Source organism: Schistocerca gregaria, chromosome 8, assembly GCF_023897955.1.
Source record: "Schistocerca gregaria isolate iqSchGreg1 chromosome 8, iqSchGreg1.2, whole genome shotgun sequence".
In the NCBI taxonomy this organism is placed as follows: Eukaryota; Metazoa; Arthropoda; class Insecta; order Orthoptera; family Acrididae; genus Schistocerca; species Schistocerca gregaria.
The window spans coordinates 169,341,694-169,362,941 of NC_064927.1; the positions used below are offsets into that span (position 1 = coordinate 169,341,694).

The 21,248-nt window shown below is 38.0% G+C and overlaps 1 protein-coding gene across 2 annotated transcripts in view; it reads left to right on the top strand.

The window, feature by feature from the left end:
* LOC126284872 (fatty acid synthase-like) overlaps window positions 1-5,057 on the top strand; it is a 364,243-nt gene extending 359,186 nt beyond the window's left edge. For both annotated transcript variants that reach the window (XM_049984111.1, XM_049984110.1), the window contains exon 37: window positions 4,578-5,057. In XM_049984111.1, the coding sequence (XP_049840068.1) occupies window positions 4,578-4,694 (117 nt within the window). In that variant the 3' untranslated portion in view covers window positions 4,695-5,057. The remainder of the gene's footprint in view (window positions 1-4,577) is intronic.
* Window positions 5,058-21,248: the final 16,191 nt, after the last annotated feature.

Here is a 21,248-nt window from a genome sequence, read left to right on the forward strand (position 1 = left end):
TATGTGACACATGTTACTAACAAAAGCTTTACTGAAAAATGATCTCTGACTGAAACTGATGGTACAATTAAAAATAAGTTATTCAGCAGCTTTGCTTCTCTCTCTCTCTCTCTCTCTCTCTCTCTCTCTCTCTCTCTCTCTCTCTCTCTCTCTCTCTCTCTCACACACACACACACACACACACCTCTTTTTTCCCACTGAGCAATTAGTAAAGCTAAAAAATGTGTAATTGGACGGAACTAATAGTATCTTGAAAAAATATTATAATATGAACATCAGCAAAGGATATGAGCAATGGAATGAAGTCAAAATGAATCACGTGATAACGAGGGATTACATTATGAAATGAGACACTAAAAGTATTAGATCATTTTTGTTACCAGGGCTTGTTGAAAAGTACTACCTCTCAATTTTTTATGTGAAAATGGTTAAAGCTTTTTAAATGATACAAGTGTTATTAACAGTCTACATATTTATTCTTTATGTCTTCATATTTATTTCTCAACATAGTCACCCTAGTGGTGAACACATTTCTCCCAACTAGAGACTACTCTCATTGCAGAATGTTTCACTTTCTTGATGAAGCCAAAACCTCACATCTGCTTGCACCGCTTCATCACTATCAAAGAGAAGTCCTAAAAGGTGTTCATTCAGTTTTTGAAACAGATCAAAATTAGATGAACCATATCAGGACTGTGTGGAAGATGATCGATGACAGCAAGCCAGAGGCATTGGACTGTTTTTTGTTTATTTATTCATGTTCAGAACAGAACATACATATATACAATGATTACAAAGTGTATGTGCATATTTATATTCCATGTGCTGCCCAGAATTCCGTTGCACAGACTCCCTTATCATTGGCGACAAACAGATCATCCGTGGAAACAGGTTCTGATAGCTTCGTGCAGTTGAGTAGGTGCAGGTGGTCTCGAGGTTCGCCGCACTCACACAGTTCATCCCCTGAGATGTATCCCCATTTCTTCATGTTCACTTACACCAAGAAACTCCAGCTCTCAGTCTATTGAGGATTTTCCACATCTCATATGGGAGGTGAACTAGTGTGGGAGGTGATGACCTGCAGCAAGTTCTTATTTTTGGTAGTCCCAGTATTTCTCTGATGATAAGCTATGCCAGAGTTGTATCTGATGGTTTGCAGGTGTTGTCTGAATTGGTTGCATAGTCCAAAGGAAACTTTTCCTCAATTTGAGTCTTTGTGTTTGATGTTCTCCTCCTAACAGGGGGTGTCTTTGGTCCATCTCCTGTTTCTTTCTTTCTATTTCAGCAGCCTTTCCCCAATGGATGTCTGGAGGTGCTTCGCCCATGAGGTAGTAGATTTTGTTAACAGGGTTTGCCAACAAGCAGCCGGTTATAATTCATCTTCTTTCATTAAGTGCAATATGTACCTGTTTAACATGGATGGAGTTCTCTCATACAGGTGCTGCATACTCAGCAGTGGAGAAGCACAAAGAAAGGGCAGATGTATGGAGGACATGTGGATGTACTCCCCAGTTGTTGCTTGTCAGTTTCCTAATAATGTTATTCCTAGCACAGACTTTCATTTTTGTATCTGGGCAGTGTTCTTTGAAGGTGAGGGAATTGTACAAAATTACTCCAAAGTAATTTGGGGTGTCACAGTGGGTTAGCAGTTGATCTCTCCAGGTTATTCTCAGTTTTCTCTGAACTTCTCCGTTCTTTAAGTTGAATGCACACACTAGTGTTTTAGAGGGGTTTGGCTTCAGGTAGTTGCTATCATAATAGTAAGATAGTGCCTTAAGACCTGTTGTGAGTTTTCCTTCCACCTCCTCAAAAGTTCTGCCATGTACAGCAAGTGCTGTGTCATCTGCGTAAATGAACGATCTTGTGATAGGACTAACTGGCTGGTCATTAGTGTAACTATTATACAACATTGGGGCTAGTACACTTCCTTGGGGGATACAATTTCTCTGTGTCCTCCATCAGCTCCTCTTGTTTTGTAGAGTAACAAAGAAATGTCTGTTTTGTAGTAGACATCTCATAACCTGTGGTAGGTGGAAGTCTTTTGCGGTGGCATAAATCTTTGTTAAAAGTTTCCTGTGATTGATGGTGTCATATGCGGCAGTAAGATCAGCAAAAGGGACACTGGTGATCTGCACATGTTCATATCCATCTTCTATGTGTTGTGTCAAGTTCAAGAACTATCCACAACAAGATCTCTCAGAGTGGAAATATGATTGTTCTCTGATCAGTGTTTGGTCAACTTGGTCCGAGATTTGATTCAGGATCATCCTCTCTAAAACATTATATAGATGGCCTAGGAGTGATATCGGTCAGAAATTTTTTATATCTGTTGGTTCTTTCCCAGGTTTCAGTAAGGCCACAACTTTGGTTTTCCTCCAGATCTTTGGTACTTGCAATCTTGAGACACAGGTGTTCATCATATCTAGGATTCACTTCATGGTTGCTGGTCCAAACATTTTTATCTGTTCCATCCTCAAGTCATCTAATCCAGCAGCTTTATTGTTCTTTGTTGAGCATGAGCATATAGCGGTTTCTAATTCTTCCAGTGAGAAGTATAGTGTGCTAGTATAGTTATTCTCCTCAGTAATTCTCTTGATCTTTGGAGTTACAGAGTTTGAATTGTTGCAATGCTCATGTGCAGTCTGGCATTATCATGCTGAAGGAGAGAATCTCTGTGGGTGGACAAACTCTTTGAATTCAGAACTCAATTAGAGCTCACTGTTTCTCATGAACTGACCTAGTTATGTTACACACCACCATATTACACGCTGAATTCAAAATCCTATAGTGGCAGAGGGCTGCAAATATATAGACATGAATAATAAAGATGTAGAATGTTTGTTTTCTTTTTAAAAAAAACTTTCAGCATTTACACATTAAAAATTGAGAGGCATTACTTTTCAGCATGTCCTCAAATTTGGGTTGAAAAATAACTTATGAAGGCAGAAGTAAAGAGGATGTAAAATGCAGATTTTCAATACCAAGAAAATCATTGAAAAGTATTCTAACACCTAAAGCAATCTAAGAGATAGGAAGACATTTTAGATATTATTTGTTTGGAGTGTAGCCTTACACAAAAGTGAAACATAGTTAATAAAACTGTTTGTGTTATACGGAACTGCTGTGTCAGACTGATGAGGTGCTCAAGTTTGATGCAGCTAAGAGAGTCATCTCCCAACAGCAGAATAATGAAGAAAAGTTTTAATTTACAGTAAAGAATAATCACACTTGGCTTCATGTGACTGGACCAGTACACCAACTGGAAAGCAAATGGCATAGCTTATAAGGATGAGTCGCCAGTAAACTACAGTGACAGTTCTGTTCTCTTTTTTCACACAAGGCATTGAGGAAGGGAAACTGTTAAATAATAATTATGACTCACGAGTTTAATTTCAAGATATAGATTTAGAATGCAAAATTACTTCAGCACAAAACATAAATCACAAAAGAATGTAGTTAAAAAAACATCCATAAAATTCTGTTCATATCATCAACTGTTGAAATACCCACTACCTACTGTAATTCATATTGGTAGTTACTGGCACAGTGATTTCTGGATAGACTGAAGAGATTTCTTCAATATCATTCAATAGGTTATAACAATGTGATGTTTTAAATTCTTTTGGGTCACTGCAATTTATGCATAGATTTTGCCTTTGAGTTATACCAAAGAAAAAGTAGTCCAGTGGCATCAAATCAGATAAACATGGAGGCCAGCTGACATTGCCTGTGTTTTCTCCAGACTGCTTAAAGCAGATGCCAAGACAGCTCGTTTCATAACGGAGTGGAATGAAATGATCATCTGGCATTGGTCATTGGGATTCCCAGACTGGGGAAGTTTGGCCGCCAAGTTGCAAGTCTTTTTTAGTTGAGACCACATTGGATGACTGGGGTGTTGATGATGAAATGATGATCAGGACAACATAACAAGCAAACCCTGCACAGGGAAAGTCTCCAATGCAGCCAGGAATCTAACCTGAGCAGTCAGACACACTAACCACTCAGCTAAGGAGAATTTCCTTCCAGGCCTTAGCCATTTCATTTCTTATAGCAGGGTTACCAGCAAGACCCTGGCCCATAATCTTCCTTTGTTGTTATATAAAATGGATTTCCTATATCACGTTTCTTTCTTCCTATCATCTTTTTTCTTTTCTTTTTTCCCTCTCAATATCTACTATTTGGCACCTGTACGTAAAATTTTATATTTGTGTAGTATGACTGCTGGAGTAATATTGACTCCCTGTACTCTCCTCATGGGAACTTTGGTGAGATTTAAGTGCTGGACTGGCAGATGTTTGAAACAATATATTGTGATGGACTTTTATTCTGTAAGAGCCTTGTGTGAAACACCCTTTTATGCAGAATAAGGTTAGAGAAGTAATTGTATATATTTGACCACTGTTTGAAACACTCACTTACTTTAAGCAAAATAGTTTTAAAACATTAAGTGACTATTAATTTCATTTTTTTTTCATGTCAATGTTTCTCTTTTATGATGACAAATAGATGCTGTATCCTTAGCAGCCTTCCCAAGATATAGATTAAAAGCTAGCTTATGTTTCTCTTTTACATTTCAGATGTGCAAAAATATTGTTGGAATCCACACTATTACTGGAACACATTTCTCTATTGTAGCAGAGGCTGAAACTGCAAATATAATCAACAATGAGCTAGAGAAGTTAAATAAACAGTGATACTAATACAGTCATCAGTTTATTTTGTATGTGTACAATCATTTGACAGCTTCAACAATTGCAGTCATAATGATGTTAATGAGATATGTATTTGCTTTGAGTAAAGGCATGTTACCAAGAACTGGTGTGCCTTCATTATTATTTATATTAGTCAGATTGTACCTTGCCTAATGCACACCAGAAAACTAAAAGACTGTTTTAGATCAGTCACCCATTATCACATATCATGATCATGTCAAAACAACTTTTTGATTAGCCATTTCTCTATAAAGGGATGGCTCTTAAATTATAGAATATTAAATCACTATTGTATATTGTAAACTCATGCCATTAATTTAAAATACAATTCTGAAACAGTAATAACAGGTTTGTTTTATTTTTCCATTGAACCACTGTGAGATAAACCATTCATGGTAAGACATCAAAATGAAACTGTACTGTATAGTGTTGCCAACAAATGTGAAAAGTGATCTGTAATTATTTTTTGAGAACCGTAGGCACTCATCCACACATGACATTAATTTCATCATGTTTCTGACATCACATTAACATGTGCACCACGAATGGGATAAGATATAAATATACACAAAGTGTATTCCTTAACTTAGTTATATGTGGTAATTCACATCGTAACTGCCTTTTAACAGCTGCAAAGATCAGAATGTGTCTTCTTCCATTTAAGCTGTGAGTTTGTTTGCAATAGGGCTAGTCACTTTTCTTTGTTATCTGTCTGTAATGAGTCTCTCCTTCTGTCCTATATTGTCCATCAGCAGTTCAATATCTTTCTGCCTGGGTCTTTCCCTGTTGTTCCATTCATTCAGTACTTCACACATTGCCATTTTAATCAACATAGAGTCAGCATTTTATGGCAGCATCAAATTTTGAAAGCTTTAGTTCTTTTTGACAATGTTCCCTGTGTCCTGGTCTCAATCCTATACAACAGCATATTCCATTCATATATTTTCATTTTTCTCATCTTCTTGAATGAATTACTAATTCAATTTAAATTTTGCTTTCGTTCCTATCTTCAGGTGTGCATCCGCATAATCAAATTTTTGTACAGTTTCCAAAAGTGTCTTAGTCAAAATAATTTTTTACTAACAATGAAACTTTTGATTTAGTTTTGTTTAGCTGTAAGCTACTACATAATAAACAGAAAAATGTAAGTTATCAGGTGCCGGAAGACTTCCCGATACTTATTATCTGTGCCCTTTTTTTTTTTTTTTTGCTATTTGTCTCCTTAATCTTGGAGCAGCATGAATAATACCATCAATTATCTTTCGAACAGTGCAGTCTACAATTTGTGGTGTTATGACTCATAATAGATCTCATAATAGATGATGTGGCACTCAGATGGGCACAGGAGCATAGGTATGTGAGATGAATATGTCAGAGAATCATGGCTAGTAGTAGGTCCTAGAAAAATAATTGCTATGGATTTTTGAATATTAAATAATACAGCCTGAAAAAAAGGAAGGAAAAAAAAATGTCGAATATTACTGTCACCAATTGTAAAGGGTTTGGCAATGGCCTTGCTGCAGTGGATACACTGGTTCCCGCCAGATCACCAAAGCTAAGAGCTGTTGGGCATGGGCTGCACATGGATGGGTGGCCATTCAGCAGCCATGTGCCATTGCCATTTTTTTGGGGGGTGTACAGATAGAGCTGAAGTGCAGATAGAGCTGAACTGCTTGCGTCAGTGCTCTAATTTACACATAACATAAAATGTTCTAGGAAATTTCATAGGGTGCAGTAATCAAATGGTTGACCCACACATCACCAGCCATCTACTGTAACCACTGTATCACAATGGGTGGTGTACAGCTCATGGCATTCCTACCTCTCCTTACAAAATAGAGACCCACTCCTTCACAGTGCACCATAGCTTCCTGGATCTGAATTTAGTTATTGGTCCTTTGTACAGCAGTGATAGTGGGTGTTTGTATTCTCATAGATAACCTAACATTCAAGTATCGAAAGCTCCTATTGTTGACCTATGCCTTAGAACTATGAGACAGCCAATGTCGTGCTGTAATAATATTTCTGAGAGCCCACCCTTCTGCACAGGTGTAAAAATTCACGTTAGGCAACCTGAGCTGTAGCAGCCAGATTGCTTTTTGGCATTGTTGTGTTCACTGTCCTCAACTTATTGTTCACATTCTGTATGCATACATCAGCATTACCCAATTGAAAGAAAATCAAAGTACACATTGTTATTTGAGTTTCTTCATTAGGAAAATGAAAAATTGTGGCAAACCTGCAATATTTCCTGTCTTGTATCTGAATTTTAGTACAGGCAGCTTTGTATCCTAGTCTCTCTGACTGACGTCCAAGAACAGAGATTGTATCTATCAATGTCTTCTTCAGATATTCTATGGTGCCATTCATCTGAGAATTGCAAACAGTTGTCATCCTGTGAACAATGTTGCATTGTGAAATTACTTCTGGCACCTGACAGGCTAAGCATACTGCCGAACAAGAAGAGCAAATCACACAGATGGCATGGTCAGATATCCATGTGACTTCATACATGTACACACCATTGATGGGTATGAGTTGCAGTTCTCTGTGACAGGTGAAATGGCTATTACTTTCCCACAAATATGGCTGGGAGTAAACAAATTTTATGAGGAACAGTTAACGTGACAATTGAGAAGGGCACTCAAAGAGTGATTGCTTATGCCTCTAGTACCTCCAAGTCGGAGAAGAATTACCTTATGAATGAGAAAGGGTGCCATGAAATTGAGTGGTCCATCAATAAAATTTAACCCTGTTTATTATTTATTATAAGACAGTACATTCACTTGTTGTTATGATCAGTATTCTTTATAATGACTGACAAGCCAGAAGATTCTACCAAGATGATTGGTAAGATGGCCACTTAGGCTGAAGAGGAATTACAATCAAATGGAACAGAAATAGGTGCTTGTCATCCCAGCTCATTCATCACCAGACAGACTAAGTACACTGCCCAACAAAAAGTGAAGCACACAGGTGGCATTGTCAGATGTCAATGTGACTTCATACATGTACACGCTATTGATGGGTATGAATTGCAATTCTCTGTGAAAGTTAAAATGGCTATAGATGTGTAGGGCATTTGAATGTGACAGTGGTGCAGTATTGGACTGCATGGGTATGTAAGAGGGGTTGCACTCATTGGCAAGGTTCTGGTCAACCCCATCTGACCACCACAAGGAAGAATCATCATATAATTCATCAAGAACATCATAACCCCTACACAAAAATAAGTAATGGACTTCTTGATACATCGTGTGTCATCATGCATCACTGGTCAAATACTAGCGGTAACAGCTGGAACAGGGATTGGTAAGATGGCCACTAAGGCTGAAGAGGAATTATAATCAAATGGAACAGAAAACAAATGACTGTGCTTCAAATAGTGCCTTAATTAGGAAGCTTTGCATTGTGTTCAGTGATAAATCATGGTTCTGTGCCACACTGGATAAAGATTGTTGGTAAGTACGGCAATGGCCTGGGGAGAGGTCCCATTCTTTCATAGTTTAGGAGAAGCATAGCAGTGTTACTATTGTCATTGTGACGTGGGGAACCATCAGATATGGCTCCAGGTCTTGAGTGTGTGATATTCACATGCTTTATTTCTTCGTTGATGGTCCACAGTATCGACACACAGCGTTGCTATACTGGCTGAAAAATGGGGGTGGAAATTCAACACAGACTACTTTACATGATGTAGCCAACAGGTGCACATTTGTGATTCACAGTTCTTTACTTTCACAGTTAAATGGCCAGGGCACTATTGCTTAACTTTCGATAAGCCTCATTAATAGTTTGCAGGCAAACATCCACATACTGCTACAATAGTTTACTGTTGAACATCTACAAGCAGTGAAAGCCCAACCACACATTTCACACTTCTTGAAGAATAAAAAGGTATGCGTGGAACAGACACTTATCATTACAGGTTTCTCGTCTGAAATTCAGCCATGGGCTAACAGTCCCATGACCAAAAATCAGGCTCTTATATATACTCACAATAACAGGCACTGAAACTATAGATTGTTTGATGTTTAATTTACAGAAATTACAATTAAAACTTAACTCATTAAATTAGCTGAATACATCGAAAAATTGGCTCTTTTTAACAGTTTCTTCTAGTAAAAGAGTTAGACCGAATTATTTGTTTAAATGATGAAATCAACAGATATCGTCATACAAACAATACTTTTGACACAACTGTTAATTACTTTGGAATTAATTAAGGGCTAGCTTTGCTAACACATTTGGAGTAGATCTAAATAGATCCTTTAAGAATACTATTTGTTGTTCAAATGTTTATAATTAGTACAGAATTTATATTTGTTTATAAGTCAACAATAGAATTTAAGTTGTGAAACAATTACTGATTTCATTCTATAACAAAAGATACTAACTAGGCATGATCAAAATAAATTAGAAAATCAATTACGTACATAAACTAAGCACAAAATTAAACCTAGTATTCTATTCTTTAAAACTGAGGGCCAAATTATTTGTTTTATGAAAAGGCAGATTATACTCATGTCTGTTAATGGTAATTAGTTAAAAGTGAAAAAATTAATTTTAAGGAGGCAGATGGCAAAATAAGAGGGGAAGTAAAATTATCCCAGCTTGCTTCATCACGTCACCCACTCACTGGACTGACCAAATAGATATATCAAATAGCTAACTGGGCAATTAAATGATCACAAATGACCCCAGAAATTGGGTTTAGCAATCTACACACACAAAAAATATTACATAAGAAATCTCCCTATCAGAAGCTGCAATACATATGTATTTTCAAATTAATACGTATATGAACTGGCTAAATGAAAATCCCCATAAGAAATATTTACGTACAGTGTATCATACAATGTCATAAAATATCCACAAGTTATACTTTTAACAAAAATTATGCATCTTCATCATAACTGATATCCTTTTTGGGTAAACAAGGATTACATTCAAAGATACATATCATTTTATACAAGTCCTATCTTGCTTTTTTAAAAAACAAAAATCCTCATGGGTTGCAAAAAGTTAAATTACACCGTGCATTTCATTTCACTTCTTAGACAGAAAATTTCACTTGCCCAATGTTTAGTGTTTTTCATGTATTTTCTCACCAAGTTGGCCATACCTTCAACATTTCCAGGGTAGTAGTGGCAGTTAGTAAGGAAATGCACTGCTAGCAGTTGCCTTAGAAGTGGTTTTCCTCCACCACAGTACACAAAAAAATTAGACAAAATACCCTACTTTAGTACATTTACTTTTATTTACAACTTAAGTATAAAAAATGTTTCACACTAAAATTGATAGTCATTACTTCATAAACAGATACATTACACAGTTCTCATAACATCACAATAGTTATCACTAAAATTGACTATAGTACAAAAGGTGGGTAATAGTAAAAATTGGAAAATCAAGTACACATTATACTACAAAACATTAATAACTCTGTCTTAAACTGGTTAAACTTGAAAGACTTTTGTTTCTTTCCCACTTCCAAAATAGCAAAAACTCAAGATGTGCAGGAGCACTGATTTACTAATCATTACATTATGAAAATGAATTGAGTCACCATCACATAACTTAATTACTACTCAAATAAAATTAAGGGGATGGAAGCTATACCACATCATAGCCCCATTTCTCCACCTAACTCTGAGCACTACTACTCTCATTCAACCAGAAAATTAAATCCTCACAAAATGCTACCAAATAGTTAATCTGTCAGAATGTTCACATCAGTTTAGCACCATAGTTATCAGTAAATCAGCAATATTGCTTTTCTTCATTACAGTATTACCACTTCTAGCCCATAATTCCTCAGAACACAAATAGAAGTTTTCATATAACCTTTAGACCCAATGATGCAGCATTATATGACTTGTACCTCACTAAAATATTGCTCTTTCTGTTAAGCTCTCATTCCCACGTGCAGTCATGAACTGCACAATACACACAGTACCCAATGTAGCCTAGTTCAAAATTTGATCACCAATATGGTTACACAACATTTGTTTGTATACAGTTATCTTCTTCATTAATCATGTCCGTCAGCTCCATTATTTTACTCATTTTTCTTACTTCGTAAACTAGTGGAGTGCATTTCACACACAAAAAACAAAAAAACAAAAATCCTACAGCAGAGACAGGCTCCCTAACCGTTAAGACCCTAACATTACTCATTATTTTATTATTTCATTAGTGCTTCATTATCTAATAAATAAACACCTGCTGTGCTTATCTGAGGCAAATCTGACTCTACTGAAAAACACACAACAGTAACAGATCCTTATGCTAAGGCAAACTTAACTCTCATTACTGATCAGACAAAATTATCACTTAGAAGAACTATTATTTCACAGTATTCCATCAAACTTCCCCCCATGAACCATGGACCTTGCCGTTGGCGGGGAGGCTTTTGTGCCTCAGCGATACAGATGGACGTACCGTAGGTGCAACCACAAAGGAGTGGTATCTGTTGAGAGGCCAGACAAACGTGTGGTTCCTGAAGAGGGGCAGCAGCCTTTTCAGTAGTTACACAGGCAACAGTCTGGATGATTGACTGATCTGGCATTATAACACTAACCAAAACGGCCTTGCTCTGCTGGTACTGCCAACGACTGAAAGCAAGGGGAAACTACAGCCGTAATTTTTCCCGAGGGCATGCAGCTTTACTGTATGGTTAAATTATGATAGCGTCCTCTTGCGTAAAATATTCCAGAGGTAAAATAGTCCCCCATTCAGATCTCCCGGCGCGGACAACTCAAGTGGACATGTTTTTAGGAGAAAGAGAACTAGCATTCTACGGATCGGAGCGTGGAATGCCAGATCCCTTAATCAGGCAGGTAGGTCAGAAAATTTAAAAAGGAAAATGGATAGGTTAAAGTTAGATATAGTGGGAATTAGTGAAGTTCAGTGGCAGGAAGAACAAGACTTTTGGTCAGGTGAATACAGGGTCATAAATACAAAATCAAATCGAGGTAATGCAGGAGTAGCTTTAATAATGAATAAAGAAATTGGAGTGCGGGTAAGCTACTACAAGCAGCATAGTGAACACATTATTGTGGCTAAGATAGACACGAAGCCCATGCCTACTACAGTAGTATAAGTTTATAAGCCAACTAGCTCTGCAGAGGATAAAGAAATTGATGAAATGTATGATGAGATAAAAGATATTATTCAGGTGTTGAAGAGAGACGAAAATTTAATAGTCATGGGTGAATGGAATTCATCAGTAGGAAAAGGGAGAGAAGGAAACATAGTAGGTGAATATGGATTGGGGTTACGAAATGAAAGAGGAAGCCATCTGGTAGAATTTTGCACAGAGCAATACTTAATCATAGCTAACACTTGGTTCAAAAATCATAAAAGAAGATTGTATACATGGAAGAATCCTGGAGATACCAGTAGGCATCAGATAGATTATATAATGGTAATTCAGAGATTTAGGAACCAGGTTTTAAATTGTAAGTCATTTCCAGAGGCAGATGTGGACTCTGGCCACAATCTATTGGTTATGAACTGTAGATTAAAACTGAAGAAACTGCAAAAAGGTGGGAATTTAAGGAGATGGGACCTGGATAAACTGACTAAACCGGAGGTTGTACAGAGTTTCAGGGAGAGCATAAGGGAACAATTGACAGGAATGGGGGAAAGAAATACAGTAGAAGAAGAATGGGTAACTCTCAGGGATGAAGTGAAGGCAGCAGAGGATCAAGTAGGTAAAAAGACGAGGGCCAGTAGAATTCCTTGAGTAACAGAAGAAATACCCAGAAAATATAAAAATGCAGTTAATGAAGCAGGCAAAAAGGAATACAAACATCTCAAAAATGAGATCGACAGGAAGTGTAAAATGGCCAAGCAGGGATGGCTAGAGGACAAATGCAAGGGTGTAGAGGCTTATCTTTCTAGGGGCAATATAGATAATGCGTACAGGAAAATTAAAGAGACATTTGGAGAAAAGAGAGCCACTTGTATGAATATCAAGACCTCAGATAGAAACCCAGTTCTATGCAAAGAAGAGAAAACAGAAAGGTAGAAGGAGTATATAGAGGGTCTATACAAGGCTGATGCACTTGAGGACAATATTATAGAAATGGAAGAGGATGTAGATGAAGATGAAATGGGAGATAAGGTACTGTGTGAAGAGTTTGACAGTGCACTGAAAGACCTGAGTCGAAACAAGGCCCCGGGAGTAGACAACATTCCATTGGAACTACTGATGGCCTTGAGAGAGCCAGTCCTGACAAAACTCTACCATCTGGTGAGCAAGATGTATGAGACAGGCGAAATACCCTCAGACTTCAAGATAAATATAATAATTCCAATCCCAAAGAAGGCAGGTGTTGACAGATGTGAAAATTACCAAACTATCAGTTTAATAAGTAACATGAATATACTAACATGAATTCTTTACTGACGAATGGAGTAACTGGTAGAAGCCGACCTCGGGGAAGATCAGTTTGGATTCTGTAGAAATGTTGGAACACGTGAGGCAATACTGACCTTACGACTTATCTTAGAAGAAAGATTAAGAAAAGGCAATCCTACATTTCTAGCATTTGTAGACTTAGAGAAAGCTTTTGACAATGTTGACTGGAATACTCTCTTTCAAATTCTGAAGGTGGCAGGCATAAAATACAAGGAGCGAAAGGTTATTTACAATTTGTACAGAAATCAGATGGCAGTTATAAGAGTCGAGGGACATGAAAGGGAAGCAGTGGTTGTGAAGGGAGTGAGACAGGGTAGTAGCTCTCCCCAATGTTATTCAATCTGTATATTGAGCAAGCAGTGAAGGAAACAAAAGAAAAATTCATAGTAGGTATTAAAATCCATGGAGAAGAAATAAAAACTTTGAGGTTCGCCGAAGACACTGTAATTCTGTCAGAGACAGCAAAGGACTTGGAAGAGCGGTTGAACAGAATGGACAGTGTCTTGAAAGGAGGATATAAGATGAACATCAACAAAAGCAAAACAAGAATAATGGAATGTAGTCAAATTAAGTCTGGTGATATTGAGGGAATTAGATTAGGAAATGAGACACTTAAAGTAGTAAAGGAGTTTTGCTATTTGGGGAGCAAAATAACTGATGATGGTCGAAGTAGAGATGATATATAATGTAGACTGGCAATGGCAAGGAAAGTGTTTCTGAAGAAGAGAAATTTTTTAACATCGAGTATAGATTTAAGTGTCAGAAAGTCGTTTCTGAAAGTATTTGTATGGAGTGTAGCCATGTATGGAAGTGAAACATGGACGATAAATAGTTTGGACAAGAAGAGAATAGAAGCTTTCGAAAAAGTGGTGCTACAGAAGAATTCTGAATATTAGTTGGGTAGATCACATAACTAATGAGGAGGTGTTGAATAGAATTGGGGAGAAGAGGAGTTTGTGCCACAGCTTGACAAGAAGAAGGGACCGGTTGATAGGACATGTTCTGAGGCATAAGGGGATCACAAATTTAGCATTGGAGGGCAGTGTGGAGGGTAGAAATTGTTGTGGTTGGCAGAAGAGCCAACACTGTGTTCCTGGAGGAGGCCAAAAGGCATGCGTTATAGCTCACGCAGGCTTGAGTGAGGTCTGGAACATGACCAGGAAATTAGAATTTAGAAACAATGGACGTAGCTGGTGGAATACTTAACTTTAATCCAATAATGACGAATGTCAGTCTGGATGGTACATATTTCACAATATCAATAGTAACTGATAATGGCGCCTTGCTAGGTCGTAGCAAATAATGTAGCTGAAGGCTTTGCTAACTATCGTCTCGGCAAATGAGAGCGTAGAAGTCAGTGAACCATCACTAGCAAAGTTGGCTCTACAACTGGGGCGAGTGCTAGGAAGTCTCTCTAGACCTGCCGTGTGGCAGCGCTCGGTCTGCAATCACTGATAGTGGCAACACGCGGGTCCGATGTATACTACCGGACCGCGGCCAATTTAAAGGCTACCACCTAGCAAGTGTGGTGTCTGGTAGTGACACCACAGAAATTGTAGAGGGAGACCAAGAGATGAATGCACTAAGCAGATTCAGAAGGATGTAGGTTGCAGTAAGTACTGGGAGATGAAGAAGCTTGCACAGGATAGAGTGGCATGTTGAGCTGCATCAAACCAGTCTCAGGACTGAAGACCACAACAGCAACAACAACAACATTCCATCAAATTGCTTAAGATTCTGCCCTGAAGGCAATATACATACAACTCTTACTTATTCTTTCTACGTACATTACTCCGGGCAACTAGGTTGAAATTTGTAATTCCTTAATGTTAGAAAAGGCTGTACCATGACACATTTTTATAGGTACATATTTATCTCAATATACTGAGTGCACTGAACACAAACATTTCTGTCATACCACAATTAATTTTAAGATCTAGTATTCAATATGGTTTATACTGCATCCTGCCTCTGCTGCTGCACTCATGAGCTGATTACTTCAGATGTTAATTATAGTTTTTAGATAATCTGCTCCTTCTCCTTCACATATGCTTACATCTTTCATTTTCTGTTTACCTTACTTCATTGTTTTTCAGAAAGTCTTTGACCATGGTACCACTTTACTTTCTTCCATCCTCTTACTTCCTTACTTATCATTAACATAACATAATATAACATATACAGAGATAACACTAGAGAAACCTTTTCCAGAATATTCCTATACTAAAGTATGTTGCTGTGACAAATCACATGAGAGTCAAAGAAAGAAAGCTTCTGACTCACTTATAAACTAGGATAGGAGAAGAGTTTGACTGCCTCGGGAAACATGAAAAACAAGACAGATAGCTGGGGTAAGCATTATCACCACATAATGAATCCAACAACTAATGTTGAACCCCCTACTTGCTATTTGCACAAGAAATTAGTTCCAAATATTACATCAATGCTGAGGTTTTGAATCACCAAGAAATTGCACTCCTACAGCTGTCCTGCCAATTTCACAGTTAATAGTATCTCTCATTTCACACTCTTTGATAGCTTACCTGTACCACGATTTTTATTTTATTTTTTTATTTATTTATTTTTCCTAGAAACATGCCTCACCACTATACCCTTTGTTTTTTTAATAGATTCAAAAAATGCCTGTGAAATACCATTCATATCACTAGCACTGTCCAATAAACACTTAACATGTATATCTTGGTCCCTTTCTTTTCACTTACTGTGTGATCTTCTTCATATAACAAATCCTCATTAATCCTTTCCCTTGAAAAACTATCATCCTCCTTACCAAAATGATTATCAGACACAGTCAAATGACAGATGGCATGGTCCCCTTCCTCTTTACCACTCTCGAACTCAAATTCTTCATTAGGCGTAATATTACCCTCGTTTATTCTTTATTTACTTAGCACATTGCCATAGTTATCAATTATAAATTCAAATACCTTGTCCTCATCACTACTGGATTTGTCACTGCTATAATTACCACTACTGTCAGAATCGGACCCACTGTCACTTTCACTGTCCTCAGATATTTGGCTAATTAGTTGATCCTTGTTTTCAGTATTAGACCACAAAGCAAAACACCTGAATTCCTTATGTTCTCTTTAAAACATAACACTCATTTTGACACTTTGGACATACTGTGCAATAGCAACACACTCTGTTTCATCACTTGATTTTATTATAGTAAGTTCCTTCTCTCCTTTTATGGGATAAACCACACCATCATTCAACATCTAATTAGAATTAAAAATTACACTTGTCTTACTACTATCATTTACATTACCCTTATCTGTGATTACAGCACATTTATATAACAGTGGCTCTTCATCACTACCTGCTCTAGTGCAAGACAAAACTGGAGCATTATCTAGTTTAAGTGGTTTGATCCAGAATTAAAGTCATCTCCTCCATTTCTGTAATTGAATTTCTCCTACCTTTTCTGTGCCATTCTAGCTATCCTCCACACACTCATTCTTTGAATTTATACTGTAATTAGTCCTATTCATCCTATTTACCTGAAATTATCTCCCTAGTTATTGTCATCAAAATTCCTCCTACAATCTTCCACTGAGGGATTCGCCCTCTCCACTTTATCAACATAATTCATGTACAAGCAATTCTCTAACTTTCTGAGGCAACTTACTTTCTAAACCTGTAATTATTGATTCACTACCTAGCTCTTTGTCCAAATACTTCAGTTTGTTTGTTCAAAGCTTTCACGGTACCCTTCCTAGAGCCAAATCGCACTCCTCCCCAAAATTCACTCAAAATTCTCTGCTGCTTCTCTTTGGTCCAATATTCATCTAAAAATGCCTTTTCAAAGCTAAACTGCGAAGTACAACTATCAGCTACCTGAGCTGCCCATCCATAAGCATTCTCTTTCAAAAAACCTCTCACAAATAACACTTTTTCTTTGTCATTCCATGTTTCAGGCAAATCATTAAATTCCCTGGATGTACTTCCCCATATGGTTCAAAATTATTAAATTTCTTGCAACTAACAGATGAAGGGCTGTCTGGGACACTGTATGCTTTAGATTTTGTACCTCTTCCACCTTTTTCTCTGTTTCAGCCAATTTTGAATCTACATTTTTATTTACTTTTATCAGTTTTTCCTCTACCACGACTGCACGCTTGGTTTCTACCTCTATTTCAAAACAATTTTTAATCTGATTCTCAAGTTTAACCCTTCTTTCAGCACAAAATTTCTTGGCAGGTTTGACTTCACTTTTAACCTGTTTTTCAGAAGCATCTACTCATCTACTGTAGTCATCACAAAGCTTCTTTCTCTCTTCTACACATTCACTACTCATTAATGTTTATTTCTCATTCGTATACTGCTCTACTTTCTTTATCTTTTCATCACAATCTTTCAGTACTACCTTAACCACCTTATTTAATTCTGAAATATTAGAGCCGACTATCTCAATCTCCTTTTTAATTTCTTTCTTCACTTCATCCTTTAAGCTAACCATATCTGTTCTAATGCTGTTAGTTTTCTTTTCCACTCTATTAATGTCACCCTTCATACTATTTTCCACCCTATTAATGTCTTTTTTCATACTATTTTCCACCCTATTGATATCTTCCTTCATACAGATACTTCTCAAACTACTCATAATATGTCTTAACATCACTTCTAATTTGCCATAAACTTTTGCCCTTGCTGACTTTCGCTACTAGGTTCCTCCTCCTTAACCTTAACGATCTCAACCACTTTAGTACTGTTTTCATCCATTTCACTCATATCACCACACCATGTAGATGACACTTTAATCATTTCATCTACAATAGGATTTTCGTCCCCATTATTCAAAGTTACATTCATGTAACCATGAACCTTGCCGTTGGTGGGGAGACTTGCGTGCCTCAGCAATACACATAGCCATACCGTAGGTGCAACCACAATGGAGGGGTAGACAAACATGTGGTTCCTGAAGAGGGGAAGCTGCCTTTTCAGTAGTTGCAGGAGCAACAGCCTGGATGATTGACTGATTTGGCCTTGTAACACTAATCAAAACAGTCTTGCTGTGCTGGTACTGCAAACGGCTGAAAGAAAGGGGAAACTACAGCTGTAATTTACCCCCAGGCCATCCAGCATTTTTATATGGTTAAATGATGATGGCGTCCTCTTGGGTAAAATATTCTGGAGGTAAAATAGTCCCCCATTCGGTCCTCCAGGCAGGGACTACTCAAGAAGACGTCATCATAAGGAGAAAGAAAAATGGTGTTCTACGGATCGGAGCATGGAATGTCAGATCCCTTAATCAGGCAGGTAGGCTAGAAAATTTAAAAAGGGAAATGGATAGGTTAAAGTTAGATATAGTGGGAATTAGTGGAGTTAGTTGGCAAGAGCAACAAGACTGTTGGTCAGGTGAATACAGGGTTATAAATATAAAATCAAATAGGAGTAATGCAGGAATAGGTATAATAATGAATAAAAAAATAAGAGTGTGGGTAAGCTACTACAAACAGCATAGTGAATGCATTATTGTGGCCATGTCAAGTAGTTCTGCAGATGATGAAGAAATTGATGAAATGTATGATGAGATAAAAGATATTATTCAGGTAGTGAAGGGAGACGAAAATTTAATAGTAATGGGTGAATGGAATCAATAGTAGGAAAAGGGAGAGAAGAAAATGTAGTAGGTGGTTATGGATTGGGGGTAAGAAATGAAAAAGGAAGCCGTCTGGTAGAATTTTGCACAGAGCATAACTTAATCATAGCTAACACTTGGTTCAAGAATCATGAAAGACAGTTGTATACATGGAAGAAGCGTGGAGATGCTAGAAGGTAAGACAGAGATTTAGGAACCAGGTTTTAAATTGTAAGACATTTCCAGGGGCAGATGTGGACTCTGACTACAATCTATTGGTTATGAACTGTAGATTAAAACTGAAGAAACTGCAAAAAGGTGGGAAATTTAAGGAGATGGGACCTGGATAAACTGACTATATTAGAGGTTGTACAGAGTTTCAGGGAGAGCATATGGGAACGATTGAAAGGAATGGGGGAAAGAAATACAGTAGAAGAAGAATGGGTAACTCTCAGGGATGAAGTGAAGGCAGCAGAGGATCAAGTAGGTAAAAAAGATAAATACTGCCTACAGGAAAATTAAAAAGACCTTTGGAGAAAAGAGAACCACCTGTATGAATATCAAGAGCTCAGATGGAAACCCAGTTCTAAGCAAAGAAGGGAAAGCAGAAAGGTGGAAGAAGTATATAGAGGGTCTGTACAAGGGTGATGTACTTGAGGACAATATTATGGAAATGGAAGAGAATGTAGATGAAATGAAACGGGAGATACGATACTGCGTGAAGAGTCTAACAGCACTGAAAGACCTGAGTCGAAACAAGGCCCCGGTAGTAGACAACATTCCATTAGAACTACTGACAACCTTGGGAGAGCCAGTCATGACAAAACTCTACCGTCTGGTGAGGAAGATGTATGAGACAGGCGTAATACCCTCAGACTTTAAGAAGAATATAATAATTCCAATCCCAAAGAAAGCAGGTGTTGGCAGATGTAAAAATTACTGAACTATAAGTTTAATAATCCCTGGCTGCAAAATACTAACACTAAGTCTTTACTGATGAATGGAAAAACTGGTAGATGCCGACCTCGGGGAAGATCAGTTTGGATTCCATAGAAATATTGGAACATGTGAGGCAATACTAACCCTATGACTTATCTTAGAATATAGATTAAGGAAAGGCAAACCTAGGTTTCTAGCATTTGTAGACTTGGAGAAAGCTTTTGACAATATTTGACTTGAAAATCTCTTCAGGTTTGCTGCCGGATCCTAAAATCAACTTGACTCGATATTTCGGTGATCCAACTGGTCGCCATCTTCAGGAGAATGCTGCTTGCTGATGAGTCCCGCTGAGAACTAATGCCTGGCTGCAAAACGACGTCCTATATAGCCCACCGTGCAGTACACGGCGCGTTCGCCGCCCGTCACAGTTGCTGCCCTCCAAGACAGGGAAGGGGCGCCGCCCCTGGTAGAACTTTGCGGCAATGATATATCGCACTCATGGTCGCACCGAAGAACGTTCAATTTTGATGCGGGATAGTACCGGATTCCACGTCCTGCTCAGAGGAAACCCATTGACCCTACTGATTAAATTATCCGCCAACCTAATTTCAATTGCCTCTTTATAAACACTATTCCAAAAGCTGGAAATGTTGGCAACTACCACCGTTTCGTCATATTTCATGCCGTGTCCCTCATTTAAACAGTGTTCTGCTACTGCCGATTTTTCCGGCTGTTGTAGCCTCGTATGGCGTCGGTGTTCCACACACCTGTCATGAACTGTGCGAATCGAACGACCAATGTAAGTTTTCCCACACTGACACGGAATTTTGTATACACCGGGTTTCCTAAGCCCCAGATCATCTTTTACAGAGCCAAGTAGTGCCCTAATCTTAGAAGGCGGTCGGAACACACTTTTGATGTTAAAATTCCTTAAAATTCGTCCAATCTTAAATGATATACCTCCTGCATAGGGAAAAAAGGCCACCGATCCATGTTCCTCTTCCTGCACCTCCAGAGATGGTCCAAACTCCATAGCCCGACGAATCTGCTTCTCGGAGTATCCATTATCCTTAAAAACAGACATCAAATGCGCAAGTTCTTGGGTTAAGCTGTCCGCGTCGGAAATGGCATATGCTCTCCGGGCCAAAGTCCTGAGGACGCCACTGCGTTGGTACGGTGGATGACAATATTTACTGGAATACTCTCTTTCAAATTCTGAAGGTGGCAGGGGTAAAACACAGGGAGGGAAAGGCTATTTACAATTTGTACAGAAACCAGATTGCAGTTATAAGAGTCAAGGGGAAGGAAAAGAAAGCAGTCTTTGAGAAGAGAGAGAGACAGGATTGTAGCCTATCCCCAATGCTATTCAATCTGTATATTGAGCAAGCAATAAGGGAAACGAAAGAAAAATTTGGAGTAGGAATTAAAATCCATGGAGAAGAAATAAGACCTTTGAGGTTTGCTGATGACATTGAAACTCTGTGAGAGACAGCAAAGGACTTGGAAGAGCAGTTGAGCAGAATAGACAGCATCTTGAAAGGAGGATATAAGATGAACATCAACA